The sequence below is a fragment of the Colius striatus genome, chromosome 23 (genome assembly GCF_028858725.1).
Source record: "Colius striatus isolate bColStr4 chromosome 23, bColStr4.1.hap1, whole genome shotgun sequence".
Lineage (NCBI taxonomy): Eukaryota > Metazoa > Chordata > Aves > Coliiformes > Coliidae > Colius > Colius striatus.
The window spans coordinates 5,279,281-5,303,086 of record NC_084781.1 but is presented as its reverse complement, the minus strand read 5'-3'; the positions used below and the strand labels follow the sequence as shown (position 1 = coordinate 5,303,086).

General features: G+C 45.8%; 2 protein-coding genes and 1 long non-coding RNA gene across 7 annotated transcripts in view; 1 reads left to right on the top strand and 2 right to left on the bottom strand.

The window, feature by feature from the left end:
• Window positions 1-19,214, bottom strand: part of ALG9 (ALG9 alpha-1,2-mannosyltransferase) — a 24,711-nt gene extending 5,497 nt beyond the window's left edge. The window contains exons 1-14 of one of the 3 annotated variants that reach the window (XM_062014007.1): window positions 18,894-19,214; window positions 17,997-18,135; window positions 17,669-17,803; window positions 17,046-17,116; window positions 16,341-16,429; window positions 15,555-15,690; window positions 15,122-15,209; window positions 14,898-15,003; window positions 12,754-12,876; window positions 10,914-11,068; window positions 8,865-8,994; window positions 7,972-8,119; window positions 7,521-7,650; window positions 4,356-4,486 (exon numbers count right to left, since the gene is read on the bottom strand). In XM_062014007.1, coding sequence (XP_061869991.1) covers window positions 4,356-4,486; window positions 7,521-7,650; window positions 7,972-8,119; window positions 8,865-8,994; window positions 10,914-11,068; window positions 12,754-12,876; window positions 14,898-15,003; window positions 15,122-15,209; window positions 15,555-15,690; window positions 16,341-16,429; window positions 17,046-17,116; window positions 17,669-17,803; window positions 17,997-18,135; window positions 18,894-18,994 — 1,682 coding nt within the window. In that variant the 5' untranslated portion in view covers window positions 18,995-19,214. Of the gene's footprint in view, window positions 1-4,355; window positions 4,487-7,520; window positions 7,706-7,971; window positions 8,120-8,864; window positions 8,995-10,913; window positions 11,069-12,753; window positions 12,877-14,897; window positions 15,004-15,121; window positions 15,210-15,554; window positions 15,691-16,340; window positions 16,430-17,045; window positions 17,117-17,668; window positions 17,804-17,996; window positions 18,136-18,893 lie in introns of those variants that run through there. The other 2 variants (XM_062014005.1, XM_062014004.1) reach the window with 2 other exon arrangements.
• On the top strand, window positions 18,898-23,806 carry LOC133627621 (uncharacterized). Its single transcript, XR_009820319.1, has 3 exons — window positions 18,898-19,336; window positions 19,455-19,531; window positions 20,347-23,806. It is a non-coding gene; the product is annotated as an uncharacterized LOC133627621 (long non-coding RNA).
• Window positions 19,446-23,801, bottom strand: FDXACB1 (ferredoxin-fold anticodon binding domain containing 1). 3 transcript variants are annotated; one of them, XM_062014001.1, is made up of 5 exons: window positions 23,574-23,801; window positions 22,925-23,081; window positions 22,589-22,792; window positions 21,843-22,001; window positions 19,446-21,671 (listed from the first exon to the last, which is right to left on the bottom strand). In XM_062014001.1, the coding sequence occupies exons 1-5, from the start codon at window positions 23,740-23,742 to the stop codon at window positions 20,483-20,485; spliced, it is 1,878 nt and encodes a 625-aa protein (XP_061869985.1). In that variant the 5' UTR covers window positions 23,743-23,801; the 3' UTR covers window positions 19,446-20,482. The 3 variants fall into 3 exon arrangements, with proteins under 3 accessions (XP_061869985.1, XP_061869987.1, XP_061869986.1); XM_062014003.1 differs by having other exon boundaries at window positions 23,272-23,613; XM_062014002.1 differs by lacking the exon at window positions 21,843-22,001.

Genomic DNA, 23,806 nt, shown 5'->3' with positions numbered 1-23,806 from the left:
CTCAGTTCAAAGTGACACTTCTGTTTCTCCCTGACTTTTATAACAAGAAACAGCTGCATTTCCATAGCATTTTTACACTTACTTCATAGGTAGCAGGGAACACATCCAAACCATTGTGTGGAAGCAGGTGCCGGATTCGAGAGATGCGTCACTCTGCTGAGCTGGGGAGCGGGGGAAGGTACATGCTCAGGAAAGAGAGCAGCTTGGATCCTTGTAGGAGTTCTTCTTGTCTCTTCACTGATTCTACCCACAGACCTGTGTGTCTGACCCTGGGAAGAACTCTCCCCACAGATCTAGGATCCTTTCTGCTTACCCACTTCTAGCACATAGTAGGCTGATACAACTGTTACTGCTGCGCTGCTGCAGCTCAGCTCCCAAGAATGATCCATTTCTCAACTTTAACAAATCTGTTGTCTCAAAAGAAACAAAAACAAGTGTTTTTGCTTGGATTTCCATACCTTCTGTGCTACCAGGCCTGCCAACCACTTTCTGGACTATACAAGTACTTGATGTACCCCTCAACGAGTCAGTCTCAAGGCATCACTGATGCCCTCAGAGAACCCTCCAGCTGGCTAGAGTGGCAACTCTCAGCATCCCTCCTCTGAGGCTCTGCAGTGCCTAGTCCAGCAGGCTCAGTGCTCCATTGACTGCGACAGGGACAGAAGGTGGTAAGACACGGGCTGCCTGGCAGCAAGGGAGACTGCTGCAGCCACCTGCAGAAAGACCCATCAGTAGTACTTGCTTTTGCAAATGAGGTTTTCCAATCTCAACAAAAGGACAATAACTAATGTGTGGCTCTGCAGGCTGAGACAGACCCTCACACATTCAATTGCTAGGCAGACCTGCAAGTGCCAATAGCTAACTCACCTGCCAGCTGCCAATCAGCTGCAAAACTTGGGACATTCTCCTTTTGAGAATTGCTTGAGCTCCGTTATTTTATGCAAGTTACAACTCACAGGGAAGGAAAAAACCCAAAGTAAACAACGCTGTCTTATTTTAGAAATGCTATGACGCATTCAGAGCGAGGAGCTCATGAGACTCATTATGAAAACTTGCCATGAGAAACCTTTATATGGAAGTTGTAACAAAATTCCAACACTTGGATGCAAAACAATGCAAAGGTATTTACCTGACACCACTATTATGAAGCTGAAGCTCCTCACTCTTTCATTCATTGCCAAAAAATTCATGGAGATAAGTGGGGAACTAGCAAACTTTTGGTCCAAATGGCAAACAGGGAGGGTTTAAGAGACCTGGACCGAGCCATGGAAGCACCAAGTTCCAGCTGAGCCCCTCAATCACTCATCCACCTTATCTCTTCTCCAAGGGCCAAATTACAGAAATTAAAAACATATGACAAGTATTGCAAAGCAGGCAATGCAAAAAGCCTTTCTGAGATTTGCCTTGCTCATGCTGTTGTGAGTGGACTGACAAAACAGGGATTGATCTTGCCTGTAGTATCCCATTTTAAACTTTGAAATCACACACTGCCAAAACCGGTGCAAATCAGACCTTGCAGGGTTTAATTTCTGCTTTTCAGTGTGCCATGAGTTGTCCTGGGAAGCTGTGGCCACTGCTTTGCACTAGCCCTGCTATTCAGGCCACAGTTCCTGACTTACTGTTTTTCTTCAGAGAGGACAGAGGATCTGGCAGACAAGCAGTCTGACAAGATGGGCAGACACTGCTGGTTCTCTCGTCCCTCAGCATCAATGATACCCCCCTCAGCTAAGCACTTGCCCTTCTAGTCTTTCCCGGCCACTGTGCACTCGAGCTGCCCCACCTGCTGACTGATGAAGGGACAGAGCTCACTGCCCAGACTGAGAGAGCTCTGGAGGTACTAACAGCAGGGATGGAAATCAGACCTGCTGCTATGGCAACCTGGCCTTTTCCACTGGCAAAGGAAATGCATCTCCTCTCTGCTCCAGCTGTGAGGTCTTGATAAGGAACAGCACTGGAGAATTTCCATGCAGCACAAAAACAGGAGCAGAGGAGGCTGACAGGCAATATCAGCAGAGCTAAGGATCTGATTGCCTGACATCCTCCTGGGACATGCTCTGCAAACCCTCTTCTGTTCCAGACTCCCACTAATGCGACAGTGCTAGATAACAAGAAACACAGTTTGGGAATCTATCTGGAGTTCAGATTATATGAATGCAATACACATTATCATATATCAAACTGAAATGATTGCACAGGTTTTCACTTGGGAATAAGTCACCAGCCTCAGTCTGGCAGGAAGCACTTCAATAGCATCTTCCCCAGAAGCAGAGAGCTGCAACACCACAGCTACCTGTGTATTTCCAGCCAAATTCTTGAGAAGCCAGCCAGGTACTTATACTTGGCAGGACACAGAGCTTTAGCTGTAAATAGGGAAACCTTTAATCCTATCAATTTCTCCTAATAAGGAAGGGAAAAAAGAAGGCAGAAAATTGTCATCGAGCAACTCAACACAGAAACAGCAGTAAAGCAGTGAAGAGTGACAAAGACTCAGTTCAGTACTGAGCTATATGTTTGGGTCCAGTTTAACTCCTTACAGATTCCAGTCAGCATAGCAGGCTGCAGTAGGGCCTGGATTGTGATGGTATCAGATGCAAACACACCTCACAGGAAAAATCCCCAGCCAAGTTAGGAATGAACAAAAGAAGCCTGGGTGAAAGTGGTGGATTCAAAAACACTTGTGTCTGTCCTGTGGTAAGCTGTCTACAGTTGCAGATTCAACTATCTCCCCACAAAAGCAGCAGACTCTATTCTGTGCTATTGCTGCTAGACAGATGCTGGTCTGTATTTAGCAGGGCACAGCCTCTAAGAGGATACAAAATGGGTTCAGAAGAGAGAGCAGTGCTCTCTCATGAGCTTTGATCAAGAGTTCAGACACTATGGGTGAGGGCTGAAAGTGCAGTAATTCAAAAGTACTCATCAGACAGACCAATTCCCTCTCTACCAAACATCAGCCCAAGTACAGGAGAAAGGAATAAAAGTGGAAAGAAGCCACAGAGAATCCAGGACACTCTGGAGAAGTCTGTGAGATGTACAGCCATATCAGAATAATTAGGTAAGCTAGCACCTCTGCAACAAACAGCTGCTATGTCTGAAAGCAACCCTATGGTTAACCCAAGGTGTCTTAAAGGCTCATTTAGACCTGGCTCAATGCCTCTGATTGACTTCGAAAGACTTCAGATCACATCCAAACAATCAAAGCTTGGCTGTTCAGCAGAGGATAGCAAGATAATCCATCTTTAAAACCACATTAATGTGTCTTCAAAGCAGAAATGCACATTCATGGGTATATGCTCTGCACAAGGAATCCTTCTCACAACTCTTATGAAGATGGTTCTGTTGCCTCATTAGTAAGACTCATTGGCCATCTCTTTCTCACTTCCTAAAGTCCTGACTGAATGTAACAGCAGGTCTCTCAGAAAACATAGTTCATGAAAAACTTTGCCAAGAAAACTTGTTTGTGTCAGCAAGCTGGGAACATTAGAGCACTCCTGGGAGTTGCTCTTTCTCACTGTTCAGCTGCTTTTGCCAGCCCCCATCCCTGGAGGATCCTATTACTAGGAAGTAATAAGGTCTCACATAGAAAATAGGAGGGCACTGAACTGCGTGTTAGAGTTTTACAGGGACTTTTCCAGTCAGCTTCTCTGTCCTGTTATGGCAGCTACATGACCAGAGCCTTACATGACTAATAACCATTCTTTTACAGCTGAGGGTTTCTGTGTTTGCATGAACACATTAACAACATTCTCAGTTTGACAACACTGATTCCAGCCCCTGTTAGCCTGGGGAGAGCAATTCCAATCTCTGCTCCTCACAGAAATTCCCATTCAGACACACAAGCAAGTTGTTCAGTGAGGAGCAGAACTAATGAAGAATGGATTCTAACAGAGGCCTCTTGCATGGATTCTGTGATGCCTAACAGAGGTGTGACCTTGCTGACTTTTCACTCTGCCTCCTTCCTCTGTCAGCTCCATACAATTTGTAAGAGCTCATGTTCTTTGAGACTGACTTACACCTGTCTTGAATTTGGCTGAAACAAGACAGCCAGATGAAAAGTCTGTTGGGAGGAGATGACAAACACTTCATTTCTTTAGAAAGCAAAACAAAAGGCATTCCTCCTCCTCAGCTGTCTTCCCCCTCTAAAGCAACCCAGACCAGAAACATTGCAAGTACGAGTTTGACAAAGGTCCCACTGTAGCCACCAGGTTGTCTTTACTAGAAACTGCATTTCAAGTTGGCATTTGCCAATGTATCTTTCCTTCCTGTTTTATAGCTATTTTTGCAAGCAGATAATTGAACCAAATTAGCACACAGGCCTGTCAGTCTCCCTCCCTCCCTCTCAGATGTGTAAAGCATACCTGGAAGCATCTAGGAACGGCTTGTAGGCAATGGTTACCCACTCTTCCTTATTGGAGGAATATCTTGGCTCCCTTGGGGTTTCAGCTGCTGTATCCAAGTCCACTAGATAGTGACATTTGGAAATATCAATCTGCAGAAAAACAGACATTCTTATTTCTTGTTGGCTCCTGGTTGTATGTGTTCATTTATACAGGAGATAATTTAACGTCCAGTTTCTAGCAACAGAATAAATGCTTCATGCAGGACACATAGTAAAACCTTTTGAATGTTTTCAGGTAAAACCTTTATGGGGGAAGATGAGCTTAACCACTACTGCCTTGCTCAAAGGAGGAGAGTACTAGGGTCATTCTCTGAGGAAGTACCACTGCCAGCTCTCTGACTGAGGAACTGCCAAGTCACAGTGGGGAATCTGAGATGGCAGAACCAATCTCGTTGATGTTTTTCCTGGTGGTTGTCTAACTAGCTAACAAAGACTTATTACAATGCTGAGTCCACAAGCTCCCTAGGCAAAAGACTTCACTGTCTTTATTGTTAGAAAGGTTTTCTGATGTCTACACTGAATCTTCTGTCTCAGTACACGCCTGTTACCACTTGGTTTACATCATGAACAAGGAAAACATCATTTTCTCTGTGATGTTTTTATATACAAGTGTTCTGTTATCTGGAGATGGCTCTTGTCTTCTCTACAATCCTGTTTCACTCTATGGTAACGTTTTCTACTTCTCTGATCATTCTTGTGGGTCTTCAACTAGACACATCTATCCTGAATGCAGTGCCCAAATCAGGCTGCAACACTTCAGCAAAAGACTTTCCAATGCAGAGCAGCAAAGCAATTGCACAACATGCTCCTCTGCATATAAACCTCTGTGGTGTTCATCTCTTTATACAGCAGCATGGCATTGCTAAGTTGTATTCCTTCAGGGACTCAAGGATCCCTTCCTGAAGGACTTGTGACTAACTGGTTGTTCTTCAACCTTCATGAATTCACTGAATTATTTCTGTCTAGTGCACTGTCTGTAATAAATTTCATCCTTTTTTCTCCACTCTTTCTTCAAGTTGTCAAAATCACTTTGAATTCCAATTACCTACTTTCTCACACACAATTTGTTAATTAGCCTACTGCCCATTTCTTTCTCCCCTGCAAATCACTGACCAGAACTCTGAGATCTTTGCAGTTTCCAGCACACCCTCTCATTTTGAGTGATCTACTACTCCTATCACTACAGTAAATACCACATATGGGTTACCCACGAGGATCACATCACCTTCACAACCTGTTAACTCTGCAAGCTTCATGGTGTTGGCCTTGTCACCTCATGGCAGGGCTTATGTAGAGTCATAGAAAACAGTAAGTAGTTCCAGTAGAGTAAGCTTGTCTGGCACAAATTACAGTGCATGAATAACCTGTTCTGTAGCACTGATGACTTCCACTGCCTCACTTGCAGCAGAAAGACACCACTTTGCACCTCTGGACTTGGTATCAGCACAGTCATGCCTTTATCAGCTGCCTGTGACGCAAGTAATTGCTCTGCCTTGACCAAAATGTTTGGCAACGCTCTGCCAAATTATGAAAATGCATTCGAGGAAGCAACATCCCAGAAATGAATGACGTGTGTGACCTCCAGTTAAATGAGCTGCAGGCAATGTCCTCGGAAGACTTGTGTTATGCAACATTTCCCTTCCTGCTGGAGAGAGCCCTTTTGGATATGAACAGGCTGTACTATTCGTTTACATGAATTCCCTGTGTCCTTTATGGCTAACGGGCTCCACCTCCTGCCCTTGTCTCCCCACTCCTCACAGGTACCCTGACACATGGGCACTTGAGCTGCTGAAAAATGAAAACTCTGACAAGTGCAAATTGTCAGTTACCTAAAAAAAAAAGACTTGAGTTCCTATCAGGACAAACTTCCCTTTTAATAATAATCATCAGACGTGAGATAAGGTTCATACAAGACAGCCCACCAAGAGGCTACATTGTGTAGAAATCTCCATATTGAGAGTGAGAGATCTAGAGGAGAAAACAGATTACCCATAAGGGCTGATCTCCTCTTGATGAAGTTCTATTTGTCTGTAAGTGATCTAAATTACATTTTCAGAAGAGAAAAAATCCCCAAGACATGTTTAAATTGTACCAGGGTAGGTGTATCATTACAATACACTAGAAAAATGAGCCCCTCACAGATGCAGTGTAGACCAGCAAGGTGGAGCTTTTGCTGGCATCATGGTTTTCAGCCACTGGAGCAAAGCAAGTTCTACCAGGCATTACCTCTGTACTTAGGTATTTTGCTGACACTAGGTTTTGTCAGCTGAGGCCTCTTGTGAAGGCTTTTACATCCAAGTGTTCTGATCCCTTTGGTCCCTTCCAACCCCTACCATTCTATGATTCTATAAGCTTACTTCAGAAACTTGCTCTTTTGATGTTATTAGCAGGTCAGAAGTCAAAGTTTCAAAACCCCTTTTAAAATCCATATTTAGCAGTTAATTTCTACTGTCCCAGGTCTTTTTGCCTGCACGAGAAACAATCAAATTGTAGAGTGATTAAGAAATAATCACAAAACAAAAGTGTATTTTGCTCCATTAGTCACAGGCTGTGAACCAGCCAGCTGTCTGTGCTAAAAATATGCCACAGTTAAAGATTTCATAAATGAAATGCACTGCAGCAGACAGCTTCTCTCAGGTGGGAACACGCCTCCTTCCCATTTCCAGTAACTACATCACGAGGCTCAAAATAAGTGAGCTTTAACCCAGAAGAATGATTCTTGCTTTTACGAGCTTTACAGTTTGCTCCTGTGTTACAGTACCACCTTCCATCCACTCTGTGAGCAGATCACAAGTGCTGGTACAATGAACTTCTAATAGGCCAAAGTCATGAGCCACATAAAAAAGCCTTGTCCACTGTCTTTAGCCAGTATAAACTCACTCGTGTAAACCAGAGACATGGTCCATTACATGTGAGTGTAATGAAATGAAAAACAGATGAAATGCCAACAGAAACCACTCACTTTTATGGAAAGGGAAATTTCCAAGTGCTGCAGAGATCCCATTTTTGTTCTGTATCTTGGATGGTCCCCATGAAACAAAACCAGGAGACCCAATCGTAGGCATTACACTGACACAAATTATACAGGAAGGTAAGGGAAAGAAAACAGGAATATCATCCTTACATATCGAGATGGCTCTTCCTTGTTTTGGTCGTTCATGTCAGTGGGAATGATCCGTGTGGCCATTGGTCCCTTGGCAAATGGCTTTGGTAACTGGCCCCTGAATTCTGACACGATGAACTGGAGCTGCCAACTGCAGAGAACCGTGTCAGAAAGCTCAGCAGGAAAATGCAGGAGCTAGTAACGTACTATGTGGAGAAAACCAAAAGCATAAGCAAGGTGTTTCACTCCTGAGAGTAGACAGCCCTGCTAGAGGAGCAGTCATGCTGCAAAATTTCAGTAACTGTTGGCCAACATAATCTGCTGACAACAAACTTCAGAATCCTTTGTTTTATATGTGCTGGTGTCAACAGAGATACAAGGTCTTGATGGTTACTCCCATAAATACTCCTTATCAGATGTGCTTCTCCTTATGAATTTCACTAAATTGTCCATTTTATGTTAAACAACTTACTTCTCTGGCAGAAGAAAGCTGCTTGGGAATCTGTGCCACTCCTTTCCCACACAGACATTAACTGGTCTCCCCTCTGGCACAGTGTGAATACTTGGGTCAGTAGCAATCCGATGAAACTCTGGGTACAGGTCCAGGGGCCCATGGTAGCCTACAGAAGGCAGACAGTTGTAAGTAAGGTGAAATAGATGATGTTTGCACGACTACTTTTGAAAGACTACAAAAAAAACTGTTCACACACAACTTTTTAACTGATAGAACGGAATAAATTAATTGGTCTCTGCTAACAAGTGGCTGGATTCCAAAGCTCCCTCTCCTTTTAGAATTGCTTGTACCCTGCCACCTTTATTTACATTCTCCTGTCCTGACTGACTACTATCAAGCCAAAAAATATTGATGAGGTGAGAAGGTTCACTGCATGGCTCTGATTCAAGAAAGGACCATATCTAATATCCACTTAAGGACCATATCTAATCCATCACTGCTAAGAACACGGGCAGCTAATTACAAGTTTGACAAGCAACAATGCTTTTTCAAGTAGGATCACATGTTTGAAAGTTAAAATATCTGCTTTAATCAGTCTGGGTGCAGGTTTTATACCAGTAGAGCTGTACTGGGTGGAAGCAAAGGGCAGCAGACTGATGTAATTCTAGTGATACATGAATACATACATACATTCATACACACAAGTATCAATGTGCACATAGACACACACATATAATCACTCATTCATGCTGACCACGAGAACTTCCACCTTTCTCTGCAGCAATGACATCCAATTTTTGTTCCCTTCATTCTACTGTGCTGCTACAGCCAAAGCAGCATAACCTTCTCAGACCTTAAGACTTGCCAAGACCAATCCCCAGGAAAGCACAAAACAAGTCTAAAATACCAACCTCTGAATAAGGCAACAGAGCGTGACAACGACAAAAGGCCAAAGAGAAAGACGGTGCCCAGAGCCAGCCAGTTGGAAGAGACTGTGTAGTGCTCCAGGCGGTAGCGCTGGAATATGAAGTGGTAGCACTTCTGAGAAAGGATAAAAAGAAAAGACAATATAAAATTACTCAAACTCTGACATGTTTAGCAAAACTTCATTTTTCATCAGGACCTTACAGCCCACCAGATCTTTGGTCTCCATTTTTCACACAGACGCACAACAAGTGCACAGAAACTCACGCGGTCCAGTCACGTTTCTTAACTGATAATCTAGGGTGTTTAAAGATACTTTCAGCTCTTCTCTAGAAAAGCCTCTAGTCAACCTATAAAGTGCTTTCTACCCAGACTCCAGCTCAGCTGTTTCCAAGCGAATCAGCAGCAAGCATCCCTTTCAGACACTTCTGTAGAACCTCCCTATGTAGACAGATCTCATTTTCAATGCTGGGCTGATTTCCTCTCTAACCAAAGTTTCATGACCCAGATTTACTGAGTGACCCATGATTGTTTACCCTGCCTGCACAAACTACAGCTTTGAGGTGGATGAAAAAACACATGGCACATTCTGTATCCACCTTTAAACACAACTCATTTTGAGATCATTAAAAGAGGAGCTTTTTAGGTTTTTCCTAATTTAAGGGCCTTTCTGGGAATACCCCAGAGAAACTCTATCCAATACTTGGCTCAGGCCCTCTCTTCTGCTCTGCCTTTCTGCAGGAGTGATTATTCACTTCCCATCCTCATGTGGTTTCCATTCCTCTTGTCTTGTTTTCATTGTTCTCATAACATCCTGATCCCCATGGCTTGGGGAGCAGTGGGCAATCGGTTCTAAATTCTCATATGGATACTAAATATTGGACAAAATATCATCAGAGGGTGTTAAAATATGCAAGACAGAAACATAAGCTAGATTTTCCTGAAGCCATATTTGACAAAAGTCCTAAAGCATTGTCCTCTGATGAATGTTCTGATAGCACATCACAACACTCAGTCAGGGCCATAAAGCTGCTGACATCACAGAGCTCAAATGCAAATACTGAAATTCATTTGGAGTGCTCCAGCTCAGTACTGCAAAGCACCAGTGGTCATGGGAGACCAACAGGCAAAATGGCATCTGAGCAGGGGAAGAGTGAGAGTGACTTGAGGGGTGCAGGCAATGCTGGAGGGGAGATCGGGATGGGGACAGCCAATAGTGTTGCACATCGGGACAGAGGAGTAACGGCAGAATGAGGTCAAGCTGCTGGAACAGGCTCTAACAAGGGTAAGTGACTGCATTCCTGTACCTCTTTAACAGGGGAAAGAGGAATAATTTTGAGGTTTGGGAACGTTTACAGCAATCTCTACTAAAGCTTTAGTCTATGAAGTGTTTCAAGTGATATTTACTCAACATCCAACTTTTGGCTCTTCCAAATACCCAACACAACTTCCCAGTGGCTAAACAAAATCATTTCTCCTTTTGCAAATCAGTGAAGGATTCCTACTAGGATACAACAAAATATATTTCTTACACACACACATTCCTGCCCCTTTAAGCTTGCTTAACAGCAGACAAAGGAGGCAAACTGCTACAGGCAAGTTACTAACGCTTGTGACATCTTGTGGACGTTCTGCTGCATTGGCACTACAACATCACAAGTGCTTCTCACCAGAAATTCTGCTTGGGATGAGAAAACAACTCAAAGTCATCATGAAGTGACTAGTAGCAAGGAAATATTCACAACCACTTATCACTTCATACAATCCTAGACAAGCATTTTGCTTCCAGAGTCTCAACATCTACCCATGAAACGTGGTTCAAAAGCAAAAACTGTACCAGCTAACAGATTAAAGATGATGACCAGAAGTTATGCATAGGACAGTCCTGTAATCACTGCAGATTGTGTCACAGACATGGATATTCTGCAGATGTTTGTAAACTTTGGAAAGCCAAGTTAAAGGAGCCAGATCACAGTCAGGATTCCTGAAGGCAAGAGCCCATATTCACAAAAAAAATGTGTTCCAATAAAACTTACTTGAAGAGCAGAAAGAGCCACTGCACCACAGAGACAGATGAGGGGGTAGATGGGGAAAAGAAACCTCTCTTCTTTGTGGGCCTGACTGAAGAAAATCATGATCCAAATGTACATAGGAGCTAGTGTCAGCCAGTAGGGACGGCCCAGATTCTGAACTGAAACAAACAAACACTCAGCAAAGATGTAATGTAAGAATGAGGCGTTTATCCTACACCCCTTCTGGCACAATCATCTCTCTCTCACATTCAAAAGCCCATTCTTCAGGCCCAAACCATTGCCTTTGGACAGAAACAGGAGCAGCAGGGTTGCTAAAATCCAGGTAACATGTCCAAACAGTCAGTACTGAATTTTGCTCAGGGAATTTTTGCAGATTCCTACAACACTTAACAATTTCAACAGACTTTAGAAGACCAAAAGCAGAAAATAAGGGACTGTGTTACTCAATTGGTATCAAGAACTGACATGTCTAAACTGGTAGTCAGAAGTACTGGATTTCCTGCTGTGTATTATGCTGTGCATACAAAGATCAGCAAGGATCTCCTCTGGACCTACTCTTCCACTTATAAATGGTTGTTTAGCAACTGAAGTTTTCATAACCTTCATTGCTTCATTACAAAAATAACAGCATGAGAGCTCTCTCAGGCACCTTCTGCTTAACAGAGGAAATAACTGATTCAAAAATAACAACAATTACCCTGAATTCGAGTCACACTGAGGAGGGTTCTTTGGTGCCTGACAATTTTCAGTCCCTTTTCTGCCCCCTTGCTACTCCCAACAGCAGAGTTAAGCAATTAAGCTAACAGCATTTCACAGACATAAGAACAAAGCACTTGGCAGAATTGCTCCTGCTGTTAAGTACCCGAACACCAGAGAACAGCAGGAAATCTTGCATGTACAGGATCTCCTACTGAGCTTTTACTGGTTTCTGACAGTATGTCAGTCATATACAAGGAACAGATATAAGCAAATACCCATTAACACACATTTTCAGCAAGGTTTATGATGTTACTGTTTCTTGTACTTAGTAAAAAAATCTGAGAGCAAAGCACTAAGTGGACTGATGAATCTGAAGGCTGCTGCTGCTTAATGTATCTTCGCACTTCCTCAACACCCTTTTCTTTTCCAGAGTCACTTGCCAAATACCATGTGTTTAAACCCAGGTCATTTTATTTAAGAGAAAGCCCAAGGTGAAGCAGAGAATATTCTGGTTCCTCGTTTCTCTACTCTCAGTATATCCATCCTATAGGGACACTTCCCAAAGCATGGAGCAGCAAGACCCTTTCCTGCCAGGGCTCAGTTCTCTGAGTTGAAGAGTGTCTTTCAGAGTGCAAAGAAGAGTCCAGGTTCAATCCCAACACAGACAGTAGCAGCAGAGGTTGTCTATTGTAGGCTCAACCCCAACAATCAAAAAAAACCAAACTGTTCTCTCAAGCTGCTGCAGAAAACATTCTGGTAGTGGTATAAAAAGCAAAAGTTCCTCAAGTGGCTCTAAAGGCTACCACTGCCAGATGCCAGTAAGATGGAAACAACGATGGGACATAGTTTCTCTCCTGATGGGGCTATTGCTAATGTATTTGCATGTGTGGCCAAAGGTTGTGTACCACACAACTTGTTAAGCTTACTCTGGGTATGGATAGTTCAGCCTTGATAACCCACATTGAGGCAGAGAACACAGGAATCATCCTTAAAGTGAAAAACACATTTCTGCCCATTTGCAGACACCGTGTAAGTAGGTGCAAGTTTCTCTTACAGTAAAGGAAAGCTGCTCTTTGGCAGCTTCAGTAACAAGGTGGAGATACAGGCTGGTTGTGCTTGGATCTCACAGCTGTCTTGCACTTACCATGAAATTTCTGAAGCAGACACTCCATGAGACAAGTCAGTGGCAGCACAAGCAGAGCCAAAACAAATGCCACATTGAAATTCAGAAAGCCATTGATGAAATAGAAGGACCAGGGTTCTGTACCTAAAGGATAAGAAAAGGAAACAAGAGTTTGTAAACACGTAAACATATGTGAGATCTGGATATAGCAGCAGTTTTGTTTCTTCTCTGCCTGACACAGATTGAGATAACCAGCAGCAGACATCAATTCTCCCCATTGCAAGCCAATTAGAACCAAAGATTGGAAAGGATGTGGACAGAAGATCTTGCAGCTGGACAGAGGATGCAGCCCCACAGAATGAGCCACCCATAAAACTGTCAGGACAGTGGCCAAAAGCCATACAAAGGCATCAGAATGCCCCACAATCATGTCTGCCCAAGAAAAATCATTATCTTCCTTTTCAGAAATTGTTTTTCTCCTTCCTTTTTCAGTGGGTCATTGTCAATGTCCCATCTACTGCTTTATGAATCAAAGGCCACTGCAACAGCCTTGCCCACCAGAGTTCTGTGACACACAACTCACCTTTGCATTAAGAAAGCCTACACAGCAAGAAAGTAGAGGCAGAAACTTGTAAAACTAGGAAACTGGACTCCAATTGGATTCCTTCTAATTGCAGAGAAGTAACAGAGGAATAACACAAAATCACACAACGCTAATAAGTGATCACCATAATGCCAGAGTGATGATGTATACTCCATGTTCTAAAAAGGAACAACCAAAAAGAGTTCACACTCATACTTCACCCCAACAAAGACTCCAACACTAAAATTCATTCAGATGCTAGTTTTGCTACCTCCTTAGAGTCAACACTATCTAAAATGTCCCTACTTCAATTTGTTCTTACAGTACAGCTTCAAACAAGAGCAAGCCAACTCTGCCTCCTAATGTGACATATTTGGGTGCTGGCTGCAAGCTTTGAAGGGTGTAAACTGAAAGTAATTCCAGCCCAACTGTCACTTATTGGACTCCCATTTCAGGATGTTTAAATCCCAAACAATAAGGGAATGCCAGTTCCTCTCCACATATTTGCCACTCTCTGTGATTAGCTCAATCAGCCAGTAAATGGCATGCGGGGGCTTTAATCACTGCACTGTTGTGACACGTGTCACATGCCGCAGCAATTTCCTGCAATCAGAGCCACTTCAATAGGGTCCATGTTGAAATTAATCAGACAACTGAAAAGCAGCAAGAAAACCCCCAAACCTCTGCAGCTTCTACAGCTAAATTGAATTAGGAGCTGCATCAGTAATGTCAGAAACATGGCACTGGAGTTACTAAAGCAAAGTCCAAGCAACCAAGGCTTGTTTAGGAAGCCTTTAGCTATTATCACTAGCTTTACTGAAAAGTGAAGAAATTAACTGTGGCTCTCTCTAGTCTGGTCTCTGACTCAGTAGCCTGAGACTGGGGAAAGAAGGACATTTCACAAAGCACACCTCTTCCACAGTCCAGATACATCCTTAAAGGCCCAGAGCTGTCCTGAAGGACACTGCTAATAAGGAAGTCAGCTGGTCTGACACACAGCTTTAACAAAAAGGAGATTTTCTCAGATTTTCTTTTCAGTCTGGCTGAATTGTCTGAAAAAAAACAATAAAAATAACCACACCCCAAAAAAGGAGAAAGAAAAAGAGAGAAGAGCAGAGCGTTACACAGCCAAGTAACTCCTGGACAGTAGGCAAAAACACACTTGGTCACTACAATGACATGCTCATTGAGAGGCATTCATACATGATAGACAGGGTTGCTAAAGACAGGAAAAAGCAACACAGGTATCACTTATGCCCACTACATTCACGTAGCATTCTGACACGTTTGCCACTAACAGTTCTCTGCTGTGACTCTGAGATATCTCAAGGCATACAGAAGTTGAAGGAAAGATGCTTAACCCACAGCGCTGACAAATGCAACAATGGGCTGCAGCTTCCCAGCTCGAGAGAGACATCTTATGGCAAAAGTCTGGAACCGCAGCCCTCGGGAGCTTGTGGGCTGCTCTCTCTTTAGGGTATCTCAAGAAAAAGATTGGCAATCGAGACCTGGCGGGTCACTGTTGCAAGACAGTGGCAAGAAAACTGCCGACTCCCTTCCTGTCTTGTTATGCTAAACTCACCATAGAGATCAGGTCCGTGAGAAGTGAAGACATTGTATAAAACAATGTTCAGAGGCGCAACTACCAGCTTCCCATAGTAATAGCTGTCCACAACTACCAAGGGCACCTGGAAGCAAGCATGTGTTATTAAAAGTGACAAAGCACCATGTGATTTTCTTAATGGAACCCACCCCTACTATTGCAAGCCCAAACCATTCCCTCTTTGAATTCTTACAGGTGCTTACCAAAAAGAGGATCAATGACACCACACACCAGTTTAGGAAACTCTTCCACTTCTGCTTCAGTATCAGCAAGTCAAAGGCAATAGGAAGGCTGAAAAGAGAGACCAAGTTGTCAACTTGAGACTTTGTCTTTCCTCACTGCAGGTTTTCATGCCCCTCTAAAGCAAGTGAGGCAGTAGCTGGAAGGGAACCATCATTTCAGTGGGCTCTGCTTCTACTCCTTGTTCCAGCCATCCAACTTGGGTTTTGCTCTCAGAATGCTCGGGTCGGGATGTCTTCCTGACCTAAGTCATTCAAAAGCAAAGAAATAAGGCTATGGAAACTTGTAGCAATGATCCTGCACTAGGCTGGCAGCTCAGTTCCTTTCTCCATCTCTCCCCAACCAGTCAAGAAACCTTTGACAAAGTGCAAAACTCCTGAGCCCTCCTCTCCTTACCCAAGAGCTGCACTGAAGGGCCAGCCCAGAAGGGCTCCAGCAGCCACCCCCAGCACTGCTACAGAGGTCTTGTCCATATACCAGCCAGTCATGGCAACCACCGTGGTGTACATGCAGAAACTGCTTGGGAGAAAAGCTGCAACACAAGGAAAGAAAGGACTTAGCACAGCTTCCCCACAGTGAGAGAACTGCACAATGCCAAGGTAAGGCTAATCATCTCTCATTCATGCCACTGGAGCTGGGATGCTCTACTGGACACTCTTGTTTCAGTAAATGCAAAAACCCAAGAGGATTCTTTCTCTGACGAGACCAGAAACCCTTTAAGTATGAAGGCCTCCTTCCTTGGTGGCACTCAGCAGTGGTAACCAGCTAACATCCACAGTTACCACTTTTAACCACTCTCTACAACTCCCTGGCAGGAGGTTTTAGAAAGGTGGTGGTCAGTCTCTTTTCCCAAGTTACAAAGGACAAGAAGAAAAGGCCTCAAGCTGCACATGGGGAGGTTTAGATTGGATATCAGAAAAAAATTTCACTGAAACATTTATCAAGCATTGGAAAAGCCTGTCCAGGGAAGCAGTGGAAACCCCATCCCTGGAGTTATTCCAAAGCCATGCAGATGTGGTGCTGAGAGACATGGCTTAGGGGTGGATATGGCAGTGCTGGGTTAACAGTTGGACTTGATGATCTTAAAGGTCTTTTCCAAACTAAAAGATTCTGTGATTCTGTGACCTGTCTTTGGTTTCTAGTTACAAAGTAATGGTTAGTGATGTTGTTAAGCAAACTTACCTGCAGATGAGCAAAACATCCCAGTGCTGAGTACTAAAAAAGCCAACATCAGCCTGCTCACATGTAGCCCAAACTTCTTGCACACAGCCCTAAGGAAGCACGAGAGAATTAGATAACACAAAAATAGCCTCAGTAAGTAAAAGAGGAGTAGCAAGTGCATGCAGAACCAGGAACAATCCATGCAGCATCTTGAGGGCTTTAAAGGTGGGCAGTTCTCATTACTCAGCCACTGAAGGTGACCTGAAGAGCAAGTATGACTGTCTCTGGCCTAGGATTTCAAATCCTCTTAAGTTACACTAGTGTAAAACTCTAGAAGAGACTTGGCTTCCACCAATGTCAGTTGCATTCACACAAACCTCCAGAACTTACAAAGTCTGCACTGCTGTGGCAACATCAACCTAAGATTTTCATCTCTCACAAAATCCATCATGCAAAAAGCCAAGGCTCACATTCATAAAACCAGACTACTGCCTACATAAGTCACACAAGGTCTGAAAGCCACACATGAAGAGGCAGCAGGTAAAAATAAAAATCCAGCTTAAATGAAACAATTTTATGTTCAGACTACTGCTTTTAGTGGATATAAACACCACTGGCAGGTACACTACAGAGAGCAACAACTGATGTGTTCCATTAAAATTCACTATGATAAGCAAACATAGCACCAGTGTTAAATTTGGAGGGGATACTGTTTCTGATACTCACTTGTAGAAATAGAGTTCACAAACACAGCTCAGGAAAGCCAGGAAGCATCGGAGGAAATAGAAGATAAGAACCTAGGAGACACACTCAGAGTCTGAACAAGGTCTGCAAGGAAACTTACACACCTACTACTAATAACACAGTCCCAAGCAAAAAAGTTCTGAACAGGATGGAGCAAGTTCAGCAGTGGTGAATGAGAATACTCTTGTAGACCCAGATCCCACCCCAAGGGATGCTGGAGATCCCAGCAGCTTAAGGTTGAGCCCTCTAACACTGAGACCTTCACAACACCAAAAGTGAACACAGTCCACTAACTTACCAGAACTAACCATCTTTTGGCCATGGAATGGTCCCCAAGCCTGCACACTCTCAAAAGCCTGAGCATCTACAAGCCCATCTGGGACAGCTTTTCAATAACACCAGAGCCTAGCTGCATTTCCCTGCAACTTTTCAAACACTTTTTCTTGGACTGTGTTGAGTCAGCTCACCAAATGCAAGAAATCTTTACAGGTTAGTGTCTGGAAAATGAATTAGTGTTACCTCTGACAACAAACAAAGCAGCTGTTTAACAGAGACTAAGGACATGTTTATTCATCTCAAAAGAAGCCTTCACACATCTGATTTACCTTGTTAGTCTGTAGGACTCTAGCGTGGAACAGGGCTGGTAAGGCATGAAGCCATAGGTAAGCATAGGAGCGGATGGCATAGGCTGGAGAGTATTCCCATGTCTGAAACCCCTTCCCATAAATGAGGTAGTGTGTCTAAAATGGAGAATAAATGCATAAATAAATAAGCATCACAGAGCAGACAGTTTTGCATTTCTCATCTCTGAATTCTTGTGTAAGAAAACTTCTTTTTGGTACACATTGATCAGCACAAGGTTCTACAAAAAGCTGCATTTTCACAGACCAACTACAAACAGCCAGGTGTCTCCAAAGAAAAAAAGGCACTTACTGGTTCCCAATAGTTAAACGTCTCATCACAGTCAGAGATGTTGCTTAAGAGAGCAGCACAGAACCTGGCGGAAATGAGACACTTGAAAGCTGTTGAACCTTCAGGGGCCCAAACTTGTCCTGCTTTGCTCCCAGATGGCCTAGCCCAAAGGAAAAATACAAACATGCATGAAGATAACTCAATAATAAGATCAAAACTAGCAATGTGACACTAGGCAAGAAAATGACACATACATTTAAGCACTGTGTAAGCACCTGTAAGTCTTTCATTCACCGCTCTCCTTGGGAGATGCCAGTCGCCTCCCAAGGAAGGGATGGGGCCATCATCTCCCCTCACCATCATCCCCCATCACCATACCTGAGCAAAGGCCCCAAGTGCTTAACCTCTCTCTGTCTCTGCCAGACAGCCTCTCGGGATCTCTTCCTCTTTTCCCCAACACACAGACAGGCCACACACTAGCTACCATAAGCCCAGGAGGAGCTCCACAGGAGAGAGACCAGGGAGCCTCATTTCCACAACACAGGCCAATCCGGCTGGGCAGCCACCACGGCCACCCAACCCAGGGACCACTCAGGGCAACGGGTTCATTTGAGAGATGAAAACCCTAGGAGCGAGGGAATAACGTGGGCGGGTGTTCACAACACTGCCCCACTGACCATGAGGCTGCTGTCCCTAAAGGACAGCTGCGGTCTCTCCCCAGTGACGGCTGCTGAACGTGTCCACAGAGCGGTCCCCCTCGCACAGGCGCGTCCCTGTCCCTGCAGCCCTGTCCTCGCAGCCCTGCCCCTGTCCCCGCAGCCCTGTCCCTGTCCCCGCAGCCCTGTCCCCGCAGCCCTGTCCCTGGCCCCGCAGCCCTGTCCCCGGCCCCGCAGCCCCACCGCCCGCAGCGACACTCACTCCAGCCGGGCCTCATCCGCGCCTGCGGCCTCCGACCGCGACCGGGCGGACTCACCGCCACCTGCAGCTCGCGGCCGCTGCCGAGCCCCCTTGGCGGCCATGCCGAGTACGGGCTGCCGAAAGCTCGCTCCCTGACAGCGGACAAAACCGGAGCGGTGCCGAAGCCGACGGCCGCCATGCCGGTTGTGGGCACGGGAGCCCGCCCCACGCAAGCGGCCGTACGCGCGATGTTCGCAAGGACGCAGCCGCGCCGCCGCCAGGCCTGGCCCTGCCCCGGGAGAGCCGCAAGGGAAGCGGCTGGAAAAGAGACACGGTCGGGAAAAGCGTTTTGAACCGCGCGTTGAATAGCTTTGAAAAGGGCGGGGATGTAAGCTGTGCGGGGAGAGAATGGGAGATCACATTCTCCGGAGGTTGACCTGTCAGCCGCGGCCTTCCCACTGCAGGTGCTGAGAAAAATGGACTCGGGGGAAAACAGATGTGTCGAGAATGAGTGAATCACGTTTCAAATTAAACACCGTGACAGATCACAGCAAAAGTGATTTTATTATTCATTTGTAACAGGAAATCTCAGCAGAGGTCAAAGGTACGGCTCAGGCTCCAGCTTACTACGCGGAAGATACACACAAAGGGAAACCAAGGTAGGGTTGCTTTAATAGAACTTGTTACAGACTGGAGACAAAAAGGGTAAGGGAGGCCCTCCTGTTGAGTCACAAGGTTCAGAATGGACCCCTTTGCTTCCTAAACTTCCCACAGATGCCCCCGCTGGCTTTGCGCTGGGCGACCTCCCTGTAAGCAGGGCTCGGGTCTTTGGCCTTTTGCCATGTTGCCCCACGGTCTGGCTGCCAGGAGAGAGCAGCAACCCTGTAAGGAAGGGGACAGCCAGCATCTTCACCCCTTTAAGGGGATATGGAGCTCTCTGGTCCCTGAGGCCACCCTGCCTCGCCTTTCTAAGGAAGGAGCAAAGCTGTGTGGTTGTAGTGTGGGCAACGTGACCGGCCTGTAGTCGAGGCCTGGGTCTCTGCCTTCGTGGCTGCCTGTCCTGCTGGCAACGTGCCAGCCCCGTCGTTGGGGAGTGGAGCACGAGCCATGAAGCCCTCTGTCCCCCAGAGCAGCCCCAGCTCCCTGTAAGCAGGGCTGGGGAGGCTGCTTCAGGCAGCCCCCAGCAGCGAGCCCTCCCTCGCTCTTTAGAGGGTGCAGGTTGAGGAAGCGCTGTGCCGGAGGGCACAGACCCACCTTTGGTGCTGCTTTTGCTCCAGCGACTTCCCCCTGCTTGGGATCGACTTGGAAAAGTGGTGACAAGAGGTGGGTGTTCCCAACGGAGATCACATCCAGTCCCACGGGACCCAAGCAAAGGAAAGCATTGTTTTTAATATGAGGTTTGGTTACACACAAGCAGAACGGGAAGGGGCTTGGTCATCATCAACAGGAATCTCCACATTTAAAATGTGTGCAGGTACTTGAAGCCCACACCACCTTCCTAGAGGCACTGCGATAACACAGCGTTAGGTTCAGCAAGATGTGGGCCACATTTTCCAGGTTGGTAACAAGCAGAGATGCTGCTTGGGCACCTGAGAACAACTGACAAAGCTCTACCGAAGAGTTACATGCAAGAGTTGGTTTATTTCCTTTCGAAAGAGGAGCTGCATCTCTGCCACCTCCTTGCAGCTCAGTGCCTTGTCACAGGACTGAAAGGTCAGCCTGTAGCAGAGGCTCTTCCGTCCAGTCTCTGCCTGCTGGAAACTGTCGATTAACTGGATGGACACAACCATTTCACCTGACACCTGCCTGGCAATGGTGTGAAAAGCAACTTCCTCAAACTGTTCCCCATCAGGAAGCCAGAAGCTGACATCATGCACATAGGAAGGTGGATAGAGAGAAAAACTCTTGAAAAGTCGTAACTTTCCTCTAGGAAATTGACGGAGGAACCGTGTGTCTGATGTCCAGAGCATTCTCCAGTCAGATATTCCACAGATCAGCATGGCTAAGAGATCAAGATTCAATGAAACAAAGACAACAGTCAACTCACCACTTACTAGTTCATAATGATGTGTCCTTATAATGCCTACACAGGAGCCCTTCTCACAGGCCTGTGAAGCATCCATCTCCATCCAGATGAGGTACTGGATTTTACTAAGCTGAGATTCAAAAGCAGCAAAGTCATTTAGCTCAGTTGTTTCAAAGCTCGTTGCTTCCTGCAGACTGATATTCAGCTTCAAGGTGGAAACAGTCTGAAGAAGAGAATGTATGCTGGTTTTAATGTTATTCACCAACACCTGGATATAGCTGCTCTCTGTACCCCTGTTAACTGCATATGCAAGAACCATCTCATGAAAAACAGGCATAGAGTGAGGAGTGATTAGACACTTCCTGAAAACTGGGCCAGAAAGGACATAAAGTGTCCCTGGGAGAAAGGCTCCTCTGTGTATCATTGCCTGAGCATAAGGCAGAAGGGAAGGTCTAAGACAGTACTGTTTTGAAAAGTGGCATCCCTCTTGTACGTTCAGCCAGCCATCCTTTTCTGTGTCCCTGCAGAAATCAACACAGGAAAACACAACTGCATTTGCCAGTTCTTTAGACCTTTCCTCGGTGCTTGGATTCTCCTCTGGGCTCAGAACGACCCAAAAAATATTTGAGTTACAAACACCATCAAGGTGATCTCGGTGAAGGAGAGAATGGCAGCAGTCAATGTTTTGTAATGCAAAGGCTTGGCTGAGCTCTGCAGTCAGCTTCTCCTTTACTGTCCGTATTGGATGACTTGAAGGTTGTTCTAGGAAACCCCTGTGAAAAATAAAAGTGCAAATTATGGGCACCACTGAACAGATTTCCTTGAAAAGCCTTCCTGTGATCATAATATGAAGGAGGGAAAATTCCATCTCAACAGACACCTGTGTTGGGCATTCCCACTGAGAACAGTGTTACTGCCAAAAAGAAACTAATTATAAAACTTACCTATTAATTTTATCCACAAGTACTTGTGGTACTTGAAAAGAAACTTTTTGGCTTTCCAGTTCTATCTCACAGGTCATGGGTTTGGAATATGGAAGTGGCATGCTCCGTGTGAAAATGTGGTTTAAAGCTCCCTCTACACAGAAAGATTTATCTTGACTCCTGGCAATACACAAGAGCAGAGCAAGGTCACTGTGCAGTACCTAGATTGAATTTATCACAAGTAAGTATTACACAGGTAACTCTGTGTAACAAACACACCTGTGGAATCACAGGGCTTCTTTTTACTGGGCAGGAGAACAAGTTGCACAGAAAGGTTGTGCTCTCTCCATCCCTGGAGACTGGATGTGTCTGGATCAACTTGCTTTAGCTGGACCTGCTTTGAGCTCTGGCATAGGACTAGATGATCGCTGGAGCTCCCTGCCAACATCCACCACTCTCTGATTATCTGCTAAGTAGATACAAATATCACAGTCCTCCTGCTGTCTTTAGGCTGAGACTGACATTTGTTCTGACCATTTTGATCTTTAAAATAATCTCATTTTTAGAGGGTACTTTGGCAAGAAGCTTGCCTTTTTATCTTGGCTATTCTGCTTACAGGCAAAAAACCCTGTAAAAATGTAGCTATTTTTAGTAACATTTAAAGGGAGTTATTCCCTCCAACAAGCAAGATACTAAAAGCACATCTCAGTGCAAGGAGTTACAGGAGCAGGTGTATCAGCTTTCCAGTTTTGGCACATGATGGTTACCTGTAGCCTGTACACTTATATCCATGGATAGTCTCTGCTTTAAAAGGATGGACATCACTCAGGATAAACCCAGCTCCTGCTGCCACAGCCACTATTTGCCAGCTGTTGTGCCATTCTCTCCTTGGTTGATCAGCAGGTGTCCCACCTTGTCCGTTGCAAAGAGCCACATGAATCTCTCCCTCCTCGGTCAGCACTTCTGCAGAGCTGGAAGGAAAGCAAGGCAACAGCAAAAATCCTGATGGCACACTCAGAAATGTTACAGTGCCAGAGAAAGGCCTGAAACGCACCCAGCGACGTGCATCGAGCAGCCAGTTACCACAGGGCTGGGTTACTCACCTACGGAAGAAGTGTGCAAGCAGCTCTCTGTTCCTCACTACCCCAGCCTTCCTCCCACAGTGAGGGAAGTTGAAATAAATACCATCAAATTCTCGCTTTTCTGGTACAAAGTAGTCCTTCAGCTTGGCGCAGTCCACAGAAAACATAACTTCAGCTCCTTCAAAAGTAAACGGAAAACAAGACTCTGACACTTACCACGACAGAAAATGCACAGAAAGGAGCAGCTCAAGTCCTCTGGCCCGGCTGGAGCAGCCGAGAGCAGCGGCTGACAGGCGCCGTCCCACTGCTGTGCGCCAGAGGAGCAGACAGCCCAGGCTGCCTCTGCTCTCCCGCAGACCTCTGCTAACCGGCTGCTTGCTGCAGCACTGCTTCGGTCTGATGAGGTTCTGATTTAACCTCTCGGACGCTCCAGTTGCTCGTGGCAAGAGCGATCTTCCGAGGAGCTCGGCGTGGTGAAGGGCTACACAGTGACGGGCCGGCTCCTCGAAGCAGCCGAGGCGTGCGGCTCGAGTGCCGTCCCTCGGCCGTTACCAGAAGCGCGGCTGAAGCCAAGGGCCGAGTCCCGGCCTCCCGCGTCGTTTGGCCCGAGGGCTCCCGCTGCCGCCGTCCCTTCCCCGCGGCCGGCTCGGCCCCGCCGGCGCCCACCCACCTCTCTCCCGCAGCCGACGGATGTTCTCCGCGGCTCGCTCCCGGCCGGACACCTCCTCCTCCCTCTCGTAGCAAGTGGCCACAACGTGTGTCCCCGCGGCTTCGCACAGGGAGGCTGCAAAGGAGAAGTTGCCCTCTCCGAGCAGCAGGACGCGGCGCACCGGCCCCATGGCCGCCGCCAGCCCGGAGCCCGGCACCTGCAGAGCGCCGGCGCTCCCCTATGACGAAACGTCG

Bases quoted from the DNA above. Each gene is read 5' to 3' on its own strand.
- FDXACB1 (XM_062014001.1), bottom strand. From the start codon at position 23,742: ATGGGGCCGGTGCGCCGCGTCCTGCTGCTCGGAGAGGGCAACTTCTCC. The intron at 22,002-22,588 runs GTAACCATCATG...GTGTATTGCCAG, and splicing joins TATAAGTGTACAGGCTACAG to GAGTCAAGATAAATCTTTCT. The intron at 21,672-21,842 runs GTAAGTTTTATA...TATTTTTCACAG, and splicing joins CTTGTGGATAAAATTAATAG to GGGTTTCCTAGAACAACCTT.